The sequence below is a fragment of the Dasypus novemcinctus genome, chromosome 22 (genome assembly GCF_030445035.2).
Source record: "Dasypus novemcinctus isolate mDasNov1 chromosome 22, mDasNov1.1.hap2, whole genome shotgun sequence".
In the NCBI taxonomy this organism is placed as follows: domain Eukaryota; kingdom Metazoa; phylum Chordata; class Mammalia; order Cingulata; family Dasypodidae; genus Dasypus; species Dasypus novemcinctus.
The window spans coordinates 57,008,422-57,025,963 of NC_080694.1; the positions used below are offsets into that span (position 1 = coordinate 57,008,422).

Here is a 17,542-nt window from a genome sequence, read left to right on the forward strand (position 1 = left end):
TTGGCCCCGGCTGGGCTGTAACGCTGAGGGTGCTTCCACCAGGGCCTTGGCCCCGGCTGGGCTGTAACGCTGAGGGTGCTTCCACCAGGGCCTTGGCCCCGGCTGGGCTGTAACGCTGAGGGTGCTTCCACCAGCGCCTTGGCCCCGGCTGGGCTGTAACGCTGAGGGTGCTTCCACCAGGGCCTTGGCCCCGGCTGGGCTGTAACGCTGAGGGTGCTTCCACCAGGGCCTTGGCCCCGGCTGGGCTGTAACGCTGAGGGTGCTTCCACCAGCGCCTTGGCCCCGGCTGGGCTGTAACGCTGAGGGTGCTTCCACCAGGGCCTTGGCCCCGGCTGGGCTGTAACGCTGAGGGTGCTTCCACCAGCGCCTTGGCCCCGGCTGGGCTGTAACGCTGAGGGTGCTTCCACCAGGGCCTTGGCCCCGGCTGGGCTGTAACGCTGAGGGTGCTTCCACCAGGGCCTCGGGCCAGGCTGGTGCCCCAGCCAGACGTGTGCTCCGCTAGGTTTGTGCAGCAACACGAGGGGGAGTTTCCGTCATTGCCCTGACCAGGTTCAAGGTCAATATTGAGCTGATTGAAGCTTGATTATACTGAGGTTGTGTTTTTCATTCTGATGTCCATCCCAACCAGAGAATGGAAATAGTGACACCACTTTCTAGATGTCCAGAAGAGCTGGCACTTGGGCGACTGGCTTCCGTTCCTAGCGTAGCCTTCCTCTGCTGCGCTCCCTTCCCATCACTGGGCCTGCGGGTGCGCAAGCAGGACCCTGAACCTGGGGTCGGTGCGGGCGGGGCTGAAGCTGCCGTCCCCACCTGCCCATCTTCTCCGTCATAGCTGGCTTGGCACACGCGCGCGCACCTGCTGTCTGGGGAGGTACCGCTCCGTCCTCTCAGAACCTCCTTTCTTTTCCCCCCGGAATTGACCCCCAAGGAGCGGCCCTTGCCCCGACCCGAGACAGGTGAGACTCGCTGTGCCCCTGCCTTCGCAGGGAGATCGCGGCCACCACCCCGGGGCCCCACTCTGCGCAGAGCCAGCGGGGCAGGCGGCGGGCAGCACCCCCCAGCGGGAAGGCAGGCGACTCCGGGGGACCCCGGCATTCCCCAGCGCAGCCCCTACGGTCCCGGGAAGCACGTGCTGCGTTTCAGCGCCTTTCAGCCACCGCACCATAGGGGCGCGCATACGAGGCCCCAGGGACAGCAGGGGGGCTCCAGCTGCGGGACCGCCAGCTCCCCGCGTGTGCTCTGAAGAAGGGCCCTCGGGCGACAGACCCCACCCTGCAGGAGGGGCGCAAAGAGGGGGCTTTCAGAAAGCAAGGCCACCTCCACGGCTTCACCGGCCCCTTCCCGCCATCGTGGTCCCCCGTGGTCTGGGGGTCGATCACTGCTTCCAAGTGCCTGGGTGCCGGTGGCCCAAGAGCACACTGCGTCGTCAAGGACCCATGTGACTGTGTTCCCCAAGCAAATCCCACCAGCTACAGGATTCGCTCTCTAGTGGGAGCTTTGGTGCCCTGCCATGTTCTTCTCTTTCCATTTTGAGAACAGGCTGTTTTTCTGTCTCAATATTTTTTTAAGGTACTGGGGCCTGGGGACTGAACCCAGGACCTCCATGGTGGGAAGCTGGCGCTCAACCACTGGGCTACATCGGCTCCCCCAGGCTGTCTTTCTGAATGTGGGTGGAAAACCACTGGGAGAGCCCAGATGCCCTCCATGCCGGCGGGCTGTTAGGTGTCTAGTGTGTTCCAATTACATTTGTGTCTTTGAGAAACTTAGAAAACTCAGAAGCATGCGTTAGACTCTTGCATGTTTACTGTTTTCCTATAGTGAAGTTGCTAGAAGTTCTAGGTATGGTAACATAAGGCAGAAAAAGAAGCCACTTTTGTTCAATTCGAAGGGTCTTTTGAATGAAGAAACAACCTCAGTACAGTGACTAGACGTTTATTTGATTACAGCTCAGTGTTGAGGCTCTAGCCTGGTTGTGGAGGTGATGGACTTACTCAGTGTTGCAGCTCCAACCTGGCCGAGGTGACGATGGAAACACTCCCAGAGCAAAGATGGTTGCAGGTCGGGTGGGGCAGGGGTGAGGGTGAAAACGTACTCCGGGCTTTGGGGCTGCACTATCTGTAAGTTCGCTGTGCAGCCCTGGGGGTGGAGCCTTAAGGTGAGATGCTGTAATTGGTTAATCATTGGGTCCCATGCGAGAGCACTGGCTAGGGTTTGGAAACCAGATTAGCATCTTATGTTAATGGGCCATGCTAACTGGGAGGTGCTGACTGGCTGATTAATTAGGGTGAGATCTTACTGGCTGAAAATCTCTTTTCCTATTGCTTGGCTCTTCCTCCCTCTGCCTAGGGGTCACAGTTGGGTTACCAGCCCACTCCTTCATTCCCCTTTTTTCTTCTAGGGGAGACAGGGAGTAGTTTCTAAGGCTGCTACTTCCTGCTGTACGGGGACGTGGTTAAAAAGGGGGGATGGAGCAAGCGGTCCAGGGGCCTGGTCCGGTCTCCCTCCCCAGGGCAGGTAGGAGGACAAGAAATTGAAGGGGCTGCAGTTAGGAGGAGTTTGGTGAGAGCGTTGAGATGGGGTAGGGCGAAAAGAAGGAGCAGGAGGAGTATTAGGGGAGTTACCAGTGGGAGGGCAGGTAGGACCCATCGCTGGAGGAGTTGGAGTTGTCCTCCTGCTTCCACTTTTCAGCATCTTGCTCCGCTTCTTGGATTATGTTCTGGGCGTTCCTGACCTGTTAAATAAAAACAGCATTCCTCTCCCAGGAGTGCACAGGCACCTCCCTGCATTGCCAAGAAGGCTTCCAGGACCCTTCTGTTCTGGAGGACCACAAGGGCCCGAGGCTGGTGTTGGGCATCCAGCTCCTCCGGCCCCTGAATTAGGTGGCCATCGACACGTTGCATTTGGGCTGGGAGCTCTGCGAGGGCACCAGAGGCAATGCCTAATGCGGCGGTTCCCGTGCCTGCTCCGTGAGTATTCCTGCTGTGGCTAACATAAGGACAAGGGGCAAGACCTGTCTTGCTCTTCCCTTGACTATGAAATATAGTGCAGTGCTTAGGACCTAATAAAGACCTGCCCACTGCTGGAAACTGAGGCACAGTGGTCTCACAAGGAGAGACCTGCTGTTTCCATGGCTATGCTTGCACCCTAAGGAATGCAGTAATTAAGAGTTCCTGGCAAACAGGATGAAGCTGTTAAAGGCTGAAAGAAAAAATAAGCACATACCTTTTGTAGTAAATAGAACACTTAGACTTTGTACCTTGAGGTAAGATTTTTAAAAATTCCTTAGTAATGTTAACTGCATGTTGCTGCTTGTTGTCACGTAGACTGGGGTATATAGAGACGCCCTGGTAAACAATAAAGTTGTCTGATGAGTCTCTACTCGCAGACCCCCTGATCCCAGCTCTTCCGTTCTTCCTTTCTTTTTTCTTTCCCTCCCTCCCTCCCTTCCTGTCCAAATCTCCAAAAGCCCACAAACCCCAAGAGCTGTGGATGGGCCTTAGACAAGTTATGTAATCCTACTACACCTCTGTCTCCCCAGTTATAAAATACAAGTAATAGTACTTAAATAGGATGATTGTGGGAATTAAATGAGATAATGCATATGGAAAGAGTAAAAACCTTTTCCAGTATTGAGTGAAAATTAGCTTACACTGGGGAAAAAAAAAAAGGGCAGCCCTACCATTGATCCGGTTTGGAGGACTGACACAGAGAAAGCCAGAAGCAACATTAACAGGAAATATTGTTTCTCCCAGCAACTATAAAATGATCTAACAGTCCCTTCTTTGAATGAGGACTGCTTTCTTTCCACGGATGCATTTTTTGCCTTGCTATTCCCATCCATTACTGGGGATACCCAACTGCTAAACTGCCCTGGCCACCGGATCCCTACCTTTCCCAACATGCATCAGCAACAGCCATCAATCCAAACCCATCCCCAATTCCCAAGACTCTCCTCTGAATCCCTAAACAGAAACCCAAACCTCGCCAAATGACACTTTTCTCCTTCTCACATGGCATTCCACAGATCCCCTGGAGCGTCCTCCCTCACTGCAGCAAGTCAATAAAACAGATTTTGTCAGAATACAGGCTTGCTCCAGTTGGTCTTTGGCTGATTAGACTTTAACCGTAAAGTGGTTAGTCCAGAATCCAGCACAAATATTATTTAACCATTCTGCATTAAACAGTTGTACGTTGTATTAGCCAAAGGGGAGTTAATGCAAAATCCCAGAACTTGGTTGGTTTTTATAAAGGATATTTATTTGGGATAGGAGCTTACAGACACCAGGCCAGAAAGCATAAGTTCTTTCCCTCATCAAAGTCTATTTTCATATGTTGAGGAAGATGGCTGCTGATGTCTGCAAGGGTTCAGACTTCCTGGGTTTCTCTGGGATCAGCTTGTTTTCTCCACAAGGTCAGTTGTAGACAATGAGGCTCTCTAGACTTTGCCTCTCTCCACAAGGTCAGCTGTTAGACTATCAGGTGACCGGCTCTGTCTCCCTAGGATTTCTGCCCTAAGGAGCCATCTTTATTCCTCTGAGTTTTTTTTTTTTTTAAAGATTTATTTATTTAATTCCCCCCCCTTCCCCTGGTTGTCTGCTCTCTGTGTCTATTTGCTGCGTCTTGTTTCTTTGTCTGCTTCTGTTGTCGTCAGCAGCACGGAAGTGTGGGCGGTGCCATTCCTGGGCAGGCTGCACTTTCTTTCGCGCTGGGCGGCTCTCCTTAAGGGGTGCACTCCTTGCGCGTGGGGCTCCCCCACGTGGCAGGGCACTCCTTGCGCCCATCACTACTGCGCATGGGCCAGCTCCACGTGGGTCAAGGAGGCCCGGGGTTTGAACGGCGGACCTCCCATGTGGTAGACGGACATCCTAACCATTGGGCCAAGTCCGTTTCCCTCCTCTGAGTTCTTCTGTCTCAGGTCCTCTCTTCCCAGGGCTTGCCTCTTTCCTGTGTGCTGACTTCCTGGGGCTCCAGCTTAAGACTTCAGCATCAGACTCTAACATCAGAAAATCCCCAACTCTGTCCTTTTGTCCATTTAAACTGCATAATAAAAGACAAGGGACTATCTTACTTTGAAGGTGGGAGAAATGTCTGGTGAGGTTAAAGTACGTGCTTAAATTCACATTCCACCTCAGTGGCAATGATGCTTACCATGATGAAAATGCTGCCTATTGAGATAGAATTATCTGAATTGCAATTTCACCAATGGTGTAAAATAAGCAAAGTTACTACATTGGAAAAAGATTCAAAGTAAAAAAATCTCAACGTTGCAAATTAGTAGGTTCATAATTCTTTGAGAACTACTGTCCATGAGAGCAGATAAGTGGTTTACTTGTTCCTATTCACTTCACTTATAACTTGTTTCTTAGGTTTTGCATAAATAGGAAGGTATTTCACTTGGATGTTGTTTCATAGAAAGGAAATAATGGCTTAAAACAATTTGATCTTTTTTATTTAACCTAATCACCACTGCACTTTATGTTGTCTTTCACCCATTCTAGACTATTTTTTTGTGAAGTAGAGTTCTAACTTGATTATTCTTTTAAGTGAATAAGCAATTTATACCAGAACCACTCTTTCCCCACAAAAATGGTTACCTTCATAATGTATGCTTACCAAAATTTTGACATTATCTTTAAAATTAAAATATTAACATACAACTTCATACTGTCAATACAAAGGGAATATTATGTGTAATAATATGTGTGTAAGGCTTATCTTTCTTGGGTGTTTAGCTGTTAATTTTGGCATTCCTGATGAAAATAAGGTTCTGTTCCTTCTAATTTTTCTCAATGACTTTTTGTTTCCTTTACTAGGAAGCCAATATAATCTTTTTTTTTTTAATTTTTAAATTTCTTTCCCCTTCTCCCTGCCCCCCTCCCCCCCCCATTGTGTTCCTCTGTGTCAGCTTGCATTCTTGTCAGCAGCACCAAGAAATCTGCCTTTTTTTTTCCTTTCTGAGGCATCATCTTGCCGCGTCAGCTCTCCATGTGTGCAGCACCACTCCTGGGGAGGCCGCACATTTTTTGCACGGGGCAGCTCTCCTTGCAGGGGCGCACTCCTTGTGTGTGGGGCTCCCCTACATGAGGGACACCCCTGCATGGCATGGCACTCCTTGTGAGCATCAGCACTGCGCATGGGCCAGCTCCACACGGGTCAGGAGGCCCTGGGTTTGAACCCTGGGCCTCTGCCCCCCCATATGGTAGGTGGAAGCTCTATCAGTTGAGTCAAATCCATTTCCCAATATTGTCTTGGTGGCATGAGAAGCAATGTGGAAAGCTGTTTTCTTCCATACAAAAGGAAAGTAGCAGTGGTAGAGTCAGAAACAGGAAGCAGGTAAAAACTTTAATCTCATCCTGGGGACATACACAAAAAACATACTAAAAGTATAAACAAGAAACATTCTTTTATTTAAAGTACATTTCTCTGATGCAAAGAAATGTTTCTTAAAGCACATTTAAAGTGCCCTTTAGTCACCTCTTGCAAAATTATTCAGTTTTATAAGTAGCAAAAACTAAAAGCCTATTTCTCTTTACTTTTTTCTTAGAAAAACAGTCTAATGCTGCTCTAACCTGACTTTAATCATTATCAAGCCTTTGTGTCTCTTTGTAAAATAAATATAAACATGAATAATATTAAATCAAAAGGTTTCATTTATACACTATTAGCTGACAAAAGAAGTCTGATATAGGATAGTTGTCTTCCACTTCACTTTTTCATTTAAGATGATCTGAATTACCTAATTAAAAGATCCAGTCTGAAGGACTCAGTAACCTCTTATGACATTAGTAAGCATTTCTTCTTTTAAGGAATTATTTGGAATATTAACATTTCTAGTTTCTGATTGAAAAATCAAATCAAGTACCCTGGAGACACTGTTGGCGCCCTGCTTGGAACCCAGCTGACACTATGAGCACTGCTGAAAGCTGACAGGCTTTGGGCCTTTCACTAGGAGGTCTCATATTCTGACCACAGGCACGCTTTAGTTTAAATAAACATTTAGTTCTGAAATCTGAGGACACAATCCATGAAATAAAAGTCACAGTAGGATTTTCTTCTTTTACAGTGATCCAGTATATTAATTCCTTAATTTTAAACCTATCTTTCCAGACAGGTAAAAATTATATTTGCTAAAACCCAGAAGATTTAAAACTCACATCTGAATAGCAGGTTACAATATTATATCTAAGCTGCACAAAAGACCCCAGTGATCACTAGGAAATCTGCCACAGTCCAGTTTTTCCAACCCAAGAAGGTCCATACTTCGGGGAATGATATGGCCCTCTTCTGCTGCTGCTCTGAAAAAGATTCGATCAAAACGAAGCTTACAAGTAGCAGGTATTCCAAGGTTAGAGTTCATTTGCGTATCCCATGTAAACTGGCAATGCTCAGGCTTGCCCAAAAACTCCCAGACATCCAAAATGTTGTTGGGCAAACCACCACATCTGGTAACCTAAAGAAAAAAAGAGAATAGTTTATAAAACTTAGTTGTTTCCCCTACCTCATTTAAAAAGGTGTCTTTGCTATTATCACTTCTAAGTGCAACATACCAAATCAGAATATCAAAAATCATTTATTAGCAAACAATGCAAAGTAACTGGATTATAAAAAGGCAATATTGTTACTCTATTTCAGTTTATAGATTTACATGATATAAAAATTTCACTTCCCTTCATAATTTTATTTAAAATTTACCAACAATATTAATTCTTCCCACTCCCATTCACACACCAGTGTATTTTAAAAGTAGGAAAGTCACTCGAGTAGGTATCAAAAAGCAAAGCTGCTAGATTTTCTAATAATCTGTGGATAAGGACAAGAAGTCACTGTGAGAAGAAGAGCACTTTATTTTTATTTGGTATACTGCCTTCACTTCAGCAGAAAGTCCTGACTTCAGCATGTGCAGAGTGAAAACTGAGCAGAATCTCCCTTTGAAACACTTTCAATCTGAAGTAAGCTCAGAGGAGGGGAAAAGACAAGGCAGGCTTTACCATTTAATATGCTCTAAAACTATAAAGATCCTTCTGGAAAATCCCAACATGTCTAAACTGAACTAAGGGGAAAGGGACTTCATTTTAGACTTGTTCGTGGTAGTGGCCTCCTCCTCTAAAGGGTTAAGAAAGGTTGATAAAAGGAAAAAAAAGCATCTCAGAAAGAAGAGTCAGGGACAACTATGATGGTCAAACCTTTGTTCTTACATTGCAACTAGGGATACTACAAATAAACTATGTTTCTGAACTCTTCTAATCATTACTTTTTCTGTACCCTTCTTGTGAATCTTGTATGTATTGTGGGAAACTGGCTTACCTGTTCCTCATTGTAAATGTTACACCTGTTCTACTGTAGATGTTGCAGTTGTTCCCTATTATTGTAGATGATGCTGCAGTTGTAATAGCAAACAGCTGCTCGGTAGTTTCCAATAAATAGGAGGTGGAAACTAGGGTTGAGGCTCTCAGTTCCAGAAGGTGTGAGTCCCCTGGTCCCATCTTTATTTCCTCTCTTTTGTCTCTCTTTCTGTCCTTTATTTCTCTAAGTTCTGCGGCACCTTCCCTTCGAGGCAACTGATTGCTGACTTAGTGTATAACCTATATATTTGTTATCCCCCATTAATGTAAGAGCTTCTCTTGCCTATGTTTCTCCGGTGCTAGGTGCATAGAATGGGCCAAACAAACCTTAGGTGAAATCCATTTGCAAAGCCATATATACATTTGGAGCAAATAAAGGTCCTAGTTTTAACAGCTTTGGTCAAAGGAAACAAAATTAGTTCCACAGCACTCATCTGCTTTGTCACTTACTTCTTGATCCCTTAAATTCGTATCTCCTGCAAATATAACCGTAGCTGTCTCTGGAGCCTCTTGCATTTTCTTTAAAACCACTTTTAACTGATTGATTCGTTCCTTAGCATGTCCTCTGGTGCTCTCCAAATGGGAAGTCATAAGGTAAAGTTCATTTCCTGACACACTCACCTGCAAGAAGACAAATAATTACAGTAGTTAAGTTATACATTGACCACAAATGAACTTTGGTAAGAGAATCAGCAGACTGTTCAATTGATTTGTATATACTTATTAAACGGAACCTACAAAATCTGCAACATTTACCCCTCTGGATCAAAAGCAATTTAAGACACTAACCCCACCCCCAAAGACGACTACTTAGCAAGCACCTACTCATACTTGAAGACCTACCTCAAAGGTCACCTCTACTCTGAGTGAGCCCTTCTGCAATGTCCCCAGGTGGTCAGTGACTCCCTCTTCCATACTCCTACAACATACTGGACAGTGTGCTTTTAAATTCCCTTAGATTGAACTACAGCATAATTATTTCTTCCCTACAAAGCTCTGAGTCATTTGAAAACAAAGATAGTTCTTTTTATTGCTATATTATCAAGGGCCTGACAAATAGGTTTCAAAAGGTATTTGTTCAATGAAAATCATTTGCCACTGCCATTCAGGTACCAATAATGTGGAATCAGTCACACTAATTGCCTACAGAATCAAGTCCAAATTTCTTAATATCAGGCACTCATGCCCTTCTATAATCTGGATCCGACCTACTTTCCCAACATCATGACATACTACCCCTCTTCACGCCTTCATACCCCACTGAATAGAATGCTCCTTCATACACACACATAACCTACTTCCTAAATACGTACTCTGCCAAAAAAAAAAAAAAAAAAGAACTAAATACATAAATACCCTGCCTCCTCCAACCTGCAAAAGTTTGCTTTTGGTGGTTCCTTCGCCTGGACCACTCTGCCTCTTCAATTCCTAGCATCTACATATTATGTGTTTTTCAGGTCCCGACTCAAATACCACTTCCTTCAAGAAAACTTCACCAAACAATTCTGAAAAGTCATCTTTCCCCACCTCTAAACTGCCACAGCATATCACCATTCCTCTCCTGTGGCACTTATGCCTTTCCTTTGTTTTAATTACAATATACACAATTTCTCCCTTATTAATCTATAAACGTTATGAAAGCAAGATTTGACTCACTTTTGTACGCCTCACAGAATACAACACAGAACCACAAACAGAGCAAAGAGTGAAAAAAAATTACTTTAGGAAGCAAATGTGGAATTTTAGTGCTCAAATTTTCTTGGAAAAACAGCAAATTGAGTAAAGATTCCATTTTTACAAGTTTATATTTAAAAGGTATGTCAAAATTTATTTTACAAAATTCTTTAAGACTACTGAAAAGAATCTCTAGGTGAGGAACAAATTTTTCTCTAAAGCAATGGTTTAAAAAACAAAAATATACCACCATGGAAATACAATAAAGTCAATTCTTTTCTTAAAAATCAGTCAACTTTAAAAAACTACTTACATGCACACACAATAGGTTTCTCATCATTTTGGTACTTGGAAAAGGAATAATCTCTTGGCTTTTTAATTTCACTCTTGATTTCTTCAACATTATAGCTGTGAAATATCCTTCTTCACGACCTTCAAAGAGTTGTGGAAAATAATTTAGGAAAATATCTTCAATGGTATTTTCAGTTTATCACAAGGTCCCAGACTGTAGATTTTACAATAATAGGTATAGATATTTAAATTGATCTAAATATTTAAAGTAAACTATTATTTCAAAAAAGTTCAAGACTGCCAAGTCCATAATTTACCTGCCCCTTCCCAAAATTTAACTGAAAGTATCAAAGAAGAGGTATTAGAACGGCATCAGACTAATCATCAATATTGAATAATGGAAAGGAGACGACACTAAAACAAAGCCTTCAAAATTCTGATAGAAAACAACTTTCTACCTAGAAATCTATGCCTCGCCAAACTGTCAACCAAATATGAGAGAACGCAGACATTTTCAAATATGCTATTAATAGAATTTTTAAAATTTACTATTGAGGCACTATTTCTTAGAAAGTGATCTGAGAATAACATGAGGAAGTAGAACAAGGAGGAAAACAAGGAATTCAGATAACAAGAAATCCAAAACAGGAGAGAGGCCAAAAAAAATTCCTGAAAATACAAAGAGCAAGTCCCATGAAATGAGAAAAAGAGAGACACAAGAGAAACTGAGAAAGATCCCTCTCCTTAGCAATTCTGGATTAAAGAGTAAATAAAAATTAAAATCACACAGTACATCAAAGTGAAAGTCAAAGAAAACACTCTATATGAAAACCATGAGGGGTATTCAAAATAGTAATTTAAATGCACTTAGTAAAAACAATATAGATGGAAAATTAAAAAAACTAAATTATTAAGGGCAAAAAGCAGAAAAAAAACAAAAATTAAAGGAATTAATACTTTATAAAAAGGCTTAGCCCCAACACAATTTTTACACTTAAAATTTCTAACAATCTAATTTACCAAAAACCTAAAGTCTCAAATTTTGTTAATATATATTTTCCTGGAAAATCATCATTTCAAACACTTTTTCACATTAATTAACAAGAAGCTGTATATTCTCCTGTGGTTCTCTTAGTATCATCTGTGTCTGCGCTTATTTACCTCAAACTTTTATTTCTGTTTTTTCTTCTCTATGTTCCAGTAGGATAAATATGACCAATCACTGCCTTGTTTCTCAAAGAAAAAGATAAGTTAAAAAACAAGAAAACTGTTACCTGTAATAATCTCGTAATTACTTGCTCTCTTCTTTAGGTAACTATAGTACGGAGGAATAACTTCCTGTAGACATATCACATCTGGACTGTACCTAATTAAAAAATATTAATTTATGATAAACAGCAGGAATACCACTTCATTTTCACCTGGCTAGATGAAGGAAATTCCATAACATAAAAGAAATATGGAACTAGTACCTTCTAGAACACCTAACATTCAATGTTTATACCCATCTTTGATAACTGTACAATGAGAAAGATCTGTACTATTTAACTCACAGTATTGTAAAATATCAAATTAAAAAACAATAAAACCCCAATATATATGACAATACTTCCAAGTTAAAAAGAACTGAAATGCTGACAATATAAATCACTGAACTGAGAGCCTACCACAGTCCTCCACTCTAACAGATGCTTTAAATGTTGTCTCTTTCAATCTTTTTTTTTTTTTTAAAGATTTATTTTTTATTTCTCTCCCCTTCTCCCCCTTCCCCCGTTGTCTGCTCTGTGTCCATTCACTGTGTGTCTCTTCTGTGACCATTTCTATCCTTATCAGAGGCACTGGGAATCTGTATCTCGTTTTGTTGCATCATCTTGCTGTGTCAGCTCTCCGTGTGTGAGGCACCATTCCTGGGCAGGCTGCACTTTCTTCCCCACTGGGCGGCTCTCCTTACAGGACGCACTCCTTGCGCGTGGGGCTCCCCTATGTGGGGAACACCCCTGCGTGGCAGGGCATCCCTTGCACGTTATCAGCACTGTGCATGGGCCAGCTCCACACAGATCAAGGAGGCCAGGGGTTTGAACCGCGGACCTCCTATGTGGTAGACGGACGCCCAATCTATTGGGCCAAGTCCACTTCCCACTTTCAATCTCTTAAAACGGTTTTTATTCACAATGAAGAAAAGTGAGTTCCAGGGAGCCGAAGTGGCTTGTTCAAGTCAAACAGCCAGTTATGTGGCAATACTCCTGGTAACTTTAGTTTCATAGCAAGAATTATATCCAAAGTTTAATAAGTAAAATAGTACTAGGTTTCTAACAAATATTAGTAATCCCACCCCACCCCTAGAAATCCTTCTAGAGGCAACTGCTTTCAATTCTTTTAGATGTTTCTTCTCGGACCTGGACTTTGAGTCCACATTTAAGTTCAATAACCTAAGACATAATTATCATGCTACTATTAAAGTAATACTTACAAAGTTAAGTAAGAACACACCCCTCGAGCCCTCTCTTGCAGGTTGTTTAGATCCAATCCATCAATATTCCAGGTAATTAAAGAGAACATACTGCCATCTTCTTGTTGAATATTTTCAGATGAGGTGATTTTAGAACAAGTGGAATCAGTTGTATCTTCATTGCTTAGGTCAACACTGGAAAGATCAAAACACAATACAACTTTGCAAATAATCTATGAATTGACTGATTTAGAAATTATTCAGTAAGTTTTTATAGCCATTTTACAGATGAATACATTTAAAGAGTCCTGAAAGTATCTACCTATAGAAAAGTAAAGCCAAAAGACTGACAAAAATAGTGTCTTAACTCTGTTATCAAGACAACTGCTCACTCACGTTAATAGGTAGGACCAACTCTACATCCTTCCATTGAAATGACTTTATAAACCATGACCCCCAAAACAGAACTAAGTAAGATACCCAAATTTAATTGGATTCACTTAAAATCATATTTTAAATAAGATCCCATTATGTACATAATGGCTGTAAATTCTTTCTACTCCTCCCACTGAGAGGTGATGTCTAATTCCCCTCCCCTTGGACCTGGACTTCAGTGACCAGCTAGAAAAATAGAATACCGTGGAAATGATATTCTGGGACTTCTAAGGCTTGATCATAAGAAGCTCTGCAGCTTCTACTCAGGCTTCCTGGAACCTCTCTGGGAACCCTGAGCTGGCACCACCCCGAGATGGCCGTGCTGGAGGCCCCTGTGTATGTGCTCCTGACCCTGCCTTCCATCACCCCCACCAAAGCCCCTGACATGACGAGTGGAGGGACAAAACGTAACAAGGTTACTGTTAAGGACTAAACGATATATAAATTTAAGAAATGGGTTTTTCGTAACTTTAGCAAATGTGATGGCAATATTTTTATTTTGAAATAATTCCAAAGTTTCAGAAATTGCAAAAATAGTCAAAAGAATTCCTATACCTTTCACCCATTCCCTGAACGTTAACACTTTACTTACTTGATACTGATTTGCTTTATTTAATTTTGAAACGTGGATGCTTTTTTATATATTTACTAAAAACAAGGACATGCTTACACACATACCAACCCAATTATCAAAAGTGAAAAATCTAACACTGATAGAATATTATTCTGTAGTTTAAAGATCTATTCAAATTTCATCAGATGTGCTACTAAAATCCTGGTCCAGTTTCATGTGTTGAGCTTAGACGGTACCTCTCTCAGTCTCCTTTAGTCTGGACTTGTTCTTCAGTCTTTGTTTCTCATGACCTTGACATTTTTAAGAATACAAGACATTTGTTTCGTAGAATGTACTTCAGTATGGGTTTGATGTTTTTTCATGATTAGGTTCAGATTATGCATTTTTTGGAAGGAATGACACCGAAGCGACAGTGCATCTTCCTCAGTGCATCATATACGGAGGATTCAAAATGGATTTGTCCTAACACTGGTGATGTTAACTTTAATCACTTGGTTTTGGTGTTGTCCAGAAAGCTTCTCCACTGCAAAGTTATCATTCTCAAATATCATACTTCTCATTAAACTTTCACTGTCTAGTTTCAGTATCCATTGATAATTCATGCCTGAATTATCATGATAATGAATTAGCAAGGGACTGGAGGTAATTTGTCCATATCTGCCTAAAGCAAAGGTCAACCAATTTACCTGTATGTGACTAATGTACAAGCTAACGTGACTTGAAATCACCCACCCATGCTGCCAAGTTCATCTGTGAGACAAGCAATCTGAGACCTTCCCACATTCTTTAAACCTGGGTCTTGATTTCCTTAAAATGAGGACTTTTGTTGGGAGTACCTAGGAGGTATTAATATTACTATTCCCACTGTACAGATAAAGAAATTGAGGCAGGGAGGGGTTACTTAGCTACTAAATGGCAGAGGTGGACTTAAAACCTTTGTATTCTCCTTCCAAAGTCCATGCTTTTAGTCATGCTGTCTTTTCCTCCTCTAATTTCACTATAACCCAATTTCATGCCTTTGCAACACCCACAACATGTCACAACATAGAACTGGACGACAGCAAGGAAAACTTCCATTCAGAAAAAGGGAAAGAGAAAGAAACTCCAAGACTGGTGCTGTAAGAAATAGGAAGGGAACTAATAAGGATCAGTGCATCTCAGGGGGATAATTGGTTGACTCCCTTCCTAAGTGGTGGAGTACTATCTTAGTCAGTAGATCTGGTGGCTCAGGTGCCATGTTCTAGGACAGTGCTTCTCAACCTTTAAATATAACCTGGGGATCTTTGTTAATATGCAGAATCTAACTCTAGGCAGGGCTGAGGCCTGAGAGTCTGCGTGTCTACGCAACTCCCAGGTGCCATGCTGCTGATCCCCAACAAGGTCCTGGGACGGAGACTCTCCTGGCTGGCTCCAATTAGAATCACCAGGGGAGCTTATTTATTTATTAATACGTAGGAGGGGTGAATGGGCATCATTCCAGACTAACTAGATGCTTTGGAGATTGGGCCTCAGAAAAAGTACATTTTTAACTCCCCAGGTAGTTCTAATATGCAGCTAAGGTACAGGAATTCTATTTAAAAGGATTTCCCTTGTTCTCTCCAGAGCAACACTGAAGACAAATTCCAATGCACCAGGCTAATTCACTACAGGATTCAGTTTCAGTTTTTGCTGCTATCACTGTATTCAGGAATTCACTGAAGAACTGAGAGTCCTGCCCTACTCATCAAAGTCTGGTGATAAAATATTCCTATTAATTTCCTTTTGAGGATACCACTTTTACTAAAGCCAACTTAAAAAATCTAATCAGACTTTGTTCCATGAATCTGCAGGTCTTAGAAACACTCAAGTTTCAATCCCTTTCTTCTCTCAATGGACTAAAGCTTAAAGCTTCACCCTCATTAGACACTGGGTCTGAGCTCCAAGAGACAACAAGCTACAGCCAAACTGACCGCTTTGCTAAGACAAAACCAAGATTGCTTTTTCACAATTCTGGGGTAGGGACCTCTTGATTGTCCCCTTCCCAGCATTATTCAGTTTGAGCCACATTTTCTCGGAGGCCTTATTTCATATATCCACTTTCGTTGTTCCAATTTCTTTATTGGTTATGATTTAGGCTGCAACTAACAAGACACTAGTTCAGCAAAAGGGGAATTTTTACAGAAAAAGAAACATGTGACAGTAAGGAAAGGCAATCAGAGCTTTCCCTCACACCTATACCTCACCTTCTCTCCACTACATTCTCTCTCTTTGCACCAGTGTTCTCAGCTTCCCCATGCACAAAAAGGGTGGGCAAGGACCCACGCTCCTAAATTAACATGTCAAGGTTCTAGATCCACAGGAAGATTCAGACTTAACCCTCTTTAGTCCTGATCTCAAAATCCCAGGACAGAGGATCTGAATGACCAGCTTGAGATAGTTACTACCTACTAGGACATAACAAAGAAGCCAGAGATACATCACCATGGGTAGGATGGGCAAATCCCCATCCAGAGAAGCTGGACAGATAAAAAAGCAGAATGAAATGATCTCACCACAAAAATAAGCCAGTGCAGCTGAAAAGGTCAAAAGGAGAAAAGAGTTTCCACTATCAACAATCAACCACACAAGCTGCCCATCTAGCTGGGAAAGCTTTATAAATTTAACACGTATTTACTGAGAGCTTATTATGTGCCAAATATTGTGTTAGACTTTGGGAAATCAATACTGCATAAAACATATACTGTCTTCCAAATGTGTAGCACAGGAGATAAAAAAAAGATTAAACCTCAATTATAAAAAAGGATGAAGTTACTTAGGGTCAGAAGTGCAGGAGAAAAATTTTACCCAGACTTGTGACGATCAGGGAAGCTTCCTGGAATTAAGAGCATTTCAAAGCTGGGGTCTTGAAGATAAATGTTAGCAAAGAGGGAAGAAGGAAGAGTTCCAGGCAGAGGAAATAATACCCTGCGCCAGGGCTGAAAGGCTAGAGGAAATGGCCCATTGGAGAAATTACGAGTTTGGTTTGCCTGGAACGTCAGTGGGGTGGGAAGGCGTAGGACACCTGGGAAGGTAAGCGGTGGCCGAACTTCTTTCTTTTAAGAGCAGTAAAGCAGGGACTGCGGAGACTGGAATAACAGGAACGCTGCGAACTGAAAGGGGCAAAAAGAGAACACGCTGGTTGGGGGGTGGGTGGGTGGAGTACACACAGGCCCCTGCCGAGTTGCCATCCTTCAGTTGAGGATTTGGGCCCATTCATCTGTTTCCTATTTCCTCCAGTCGAAAGCTACAATGCAGATTTGCCCTCCCCGGAGTCCACACCGCGGGCGCAGGGCCCCGCCAGGGCCCGGGGCGGGCAGCGCCGAGGACTCGGCCTCGGGTCACCGCCCCACGGCTCGGCGCCGGCACTCACTAGGCCTCGGGCCGGCAGGGGGTCCGAGGCCGGCTCTCCGGGGGGCTCTCCTCCACGCATGGCTCAAAGTAGGAGTTCAGCGCTCTCTGAAAAGCAAAGCCACAGGCATGGGGTTCGCGCGCTCCCCGGCCCGAGGCGGCGGGCAGGCGGGGCGAGGGCGCGGCAGCGTACTTCCATCTCCCAGTCGTTCTCGGCCAGGAAGCACTGGGCCACGGCCGGGTCGCAATTCGCGACCGAGGCAAACTCCGCACACAAGAGTCGCCGCTTCTTCACCCGGGGCTCCCCGTCGTCTCGCGCCGCCTCGGCTCCGGCCTCTGGGTCGCCGGCCGGCTCCATGGCGCCCGCCCTCTCACCGCCCCCTCGGGCGGGCTGGGAGGCGGGCGCGCAGC

General features: G+C 43.5%; 1 protein-coding gene across 1 annotated transcript; it reads right to left on the reverse strand.

Moving 5' to 3' along the window:
• Nucleotides 1-6,323: 6,323 nt before the first annotated feature.
• TDP2 (tyrosyl-DNA phosphodiesterase 2) lies at nt 6,324-17,528 on the reverse strand. The gene is made up of 7 exons (XM_004462058.3): nt 17,325-17,528; nt 17,154-17,239; nt 12,778-12,951; nt 11,582-11,673; nt 10,330-10,448; nt 8,793-8,963; nt 6,324-7,450 (listed from the first exon to the last, which is right to left on the reverse strand). Exons 1-7 carry the CDS (start codon nt 17,487-17,489, stop codon nt 7,169-7,171), a joined length of 1,089 nt encoding a protein of 362 aa, XP_004462115.1. The 5' UTR covers nt 17,490-17,528; the 3' UTR covers nt 6,324-7,168.
• Between the last annotated feature and the right edge of the window lie 14 nt (nt 17,529-17,542).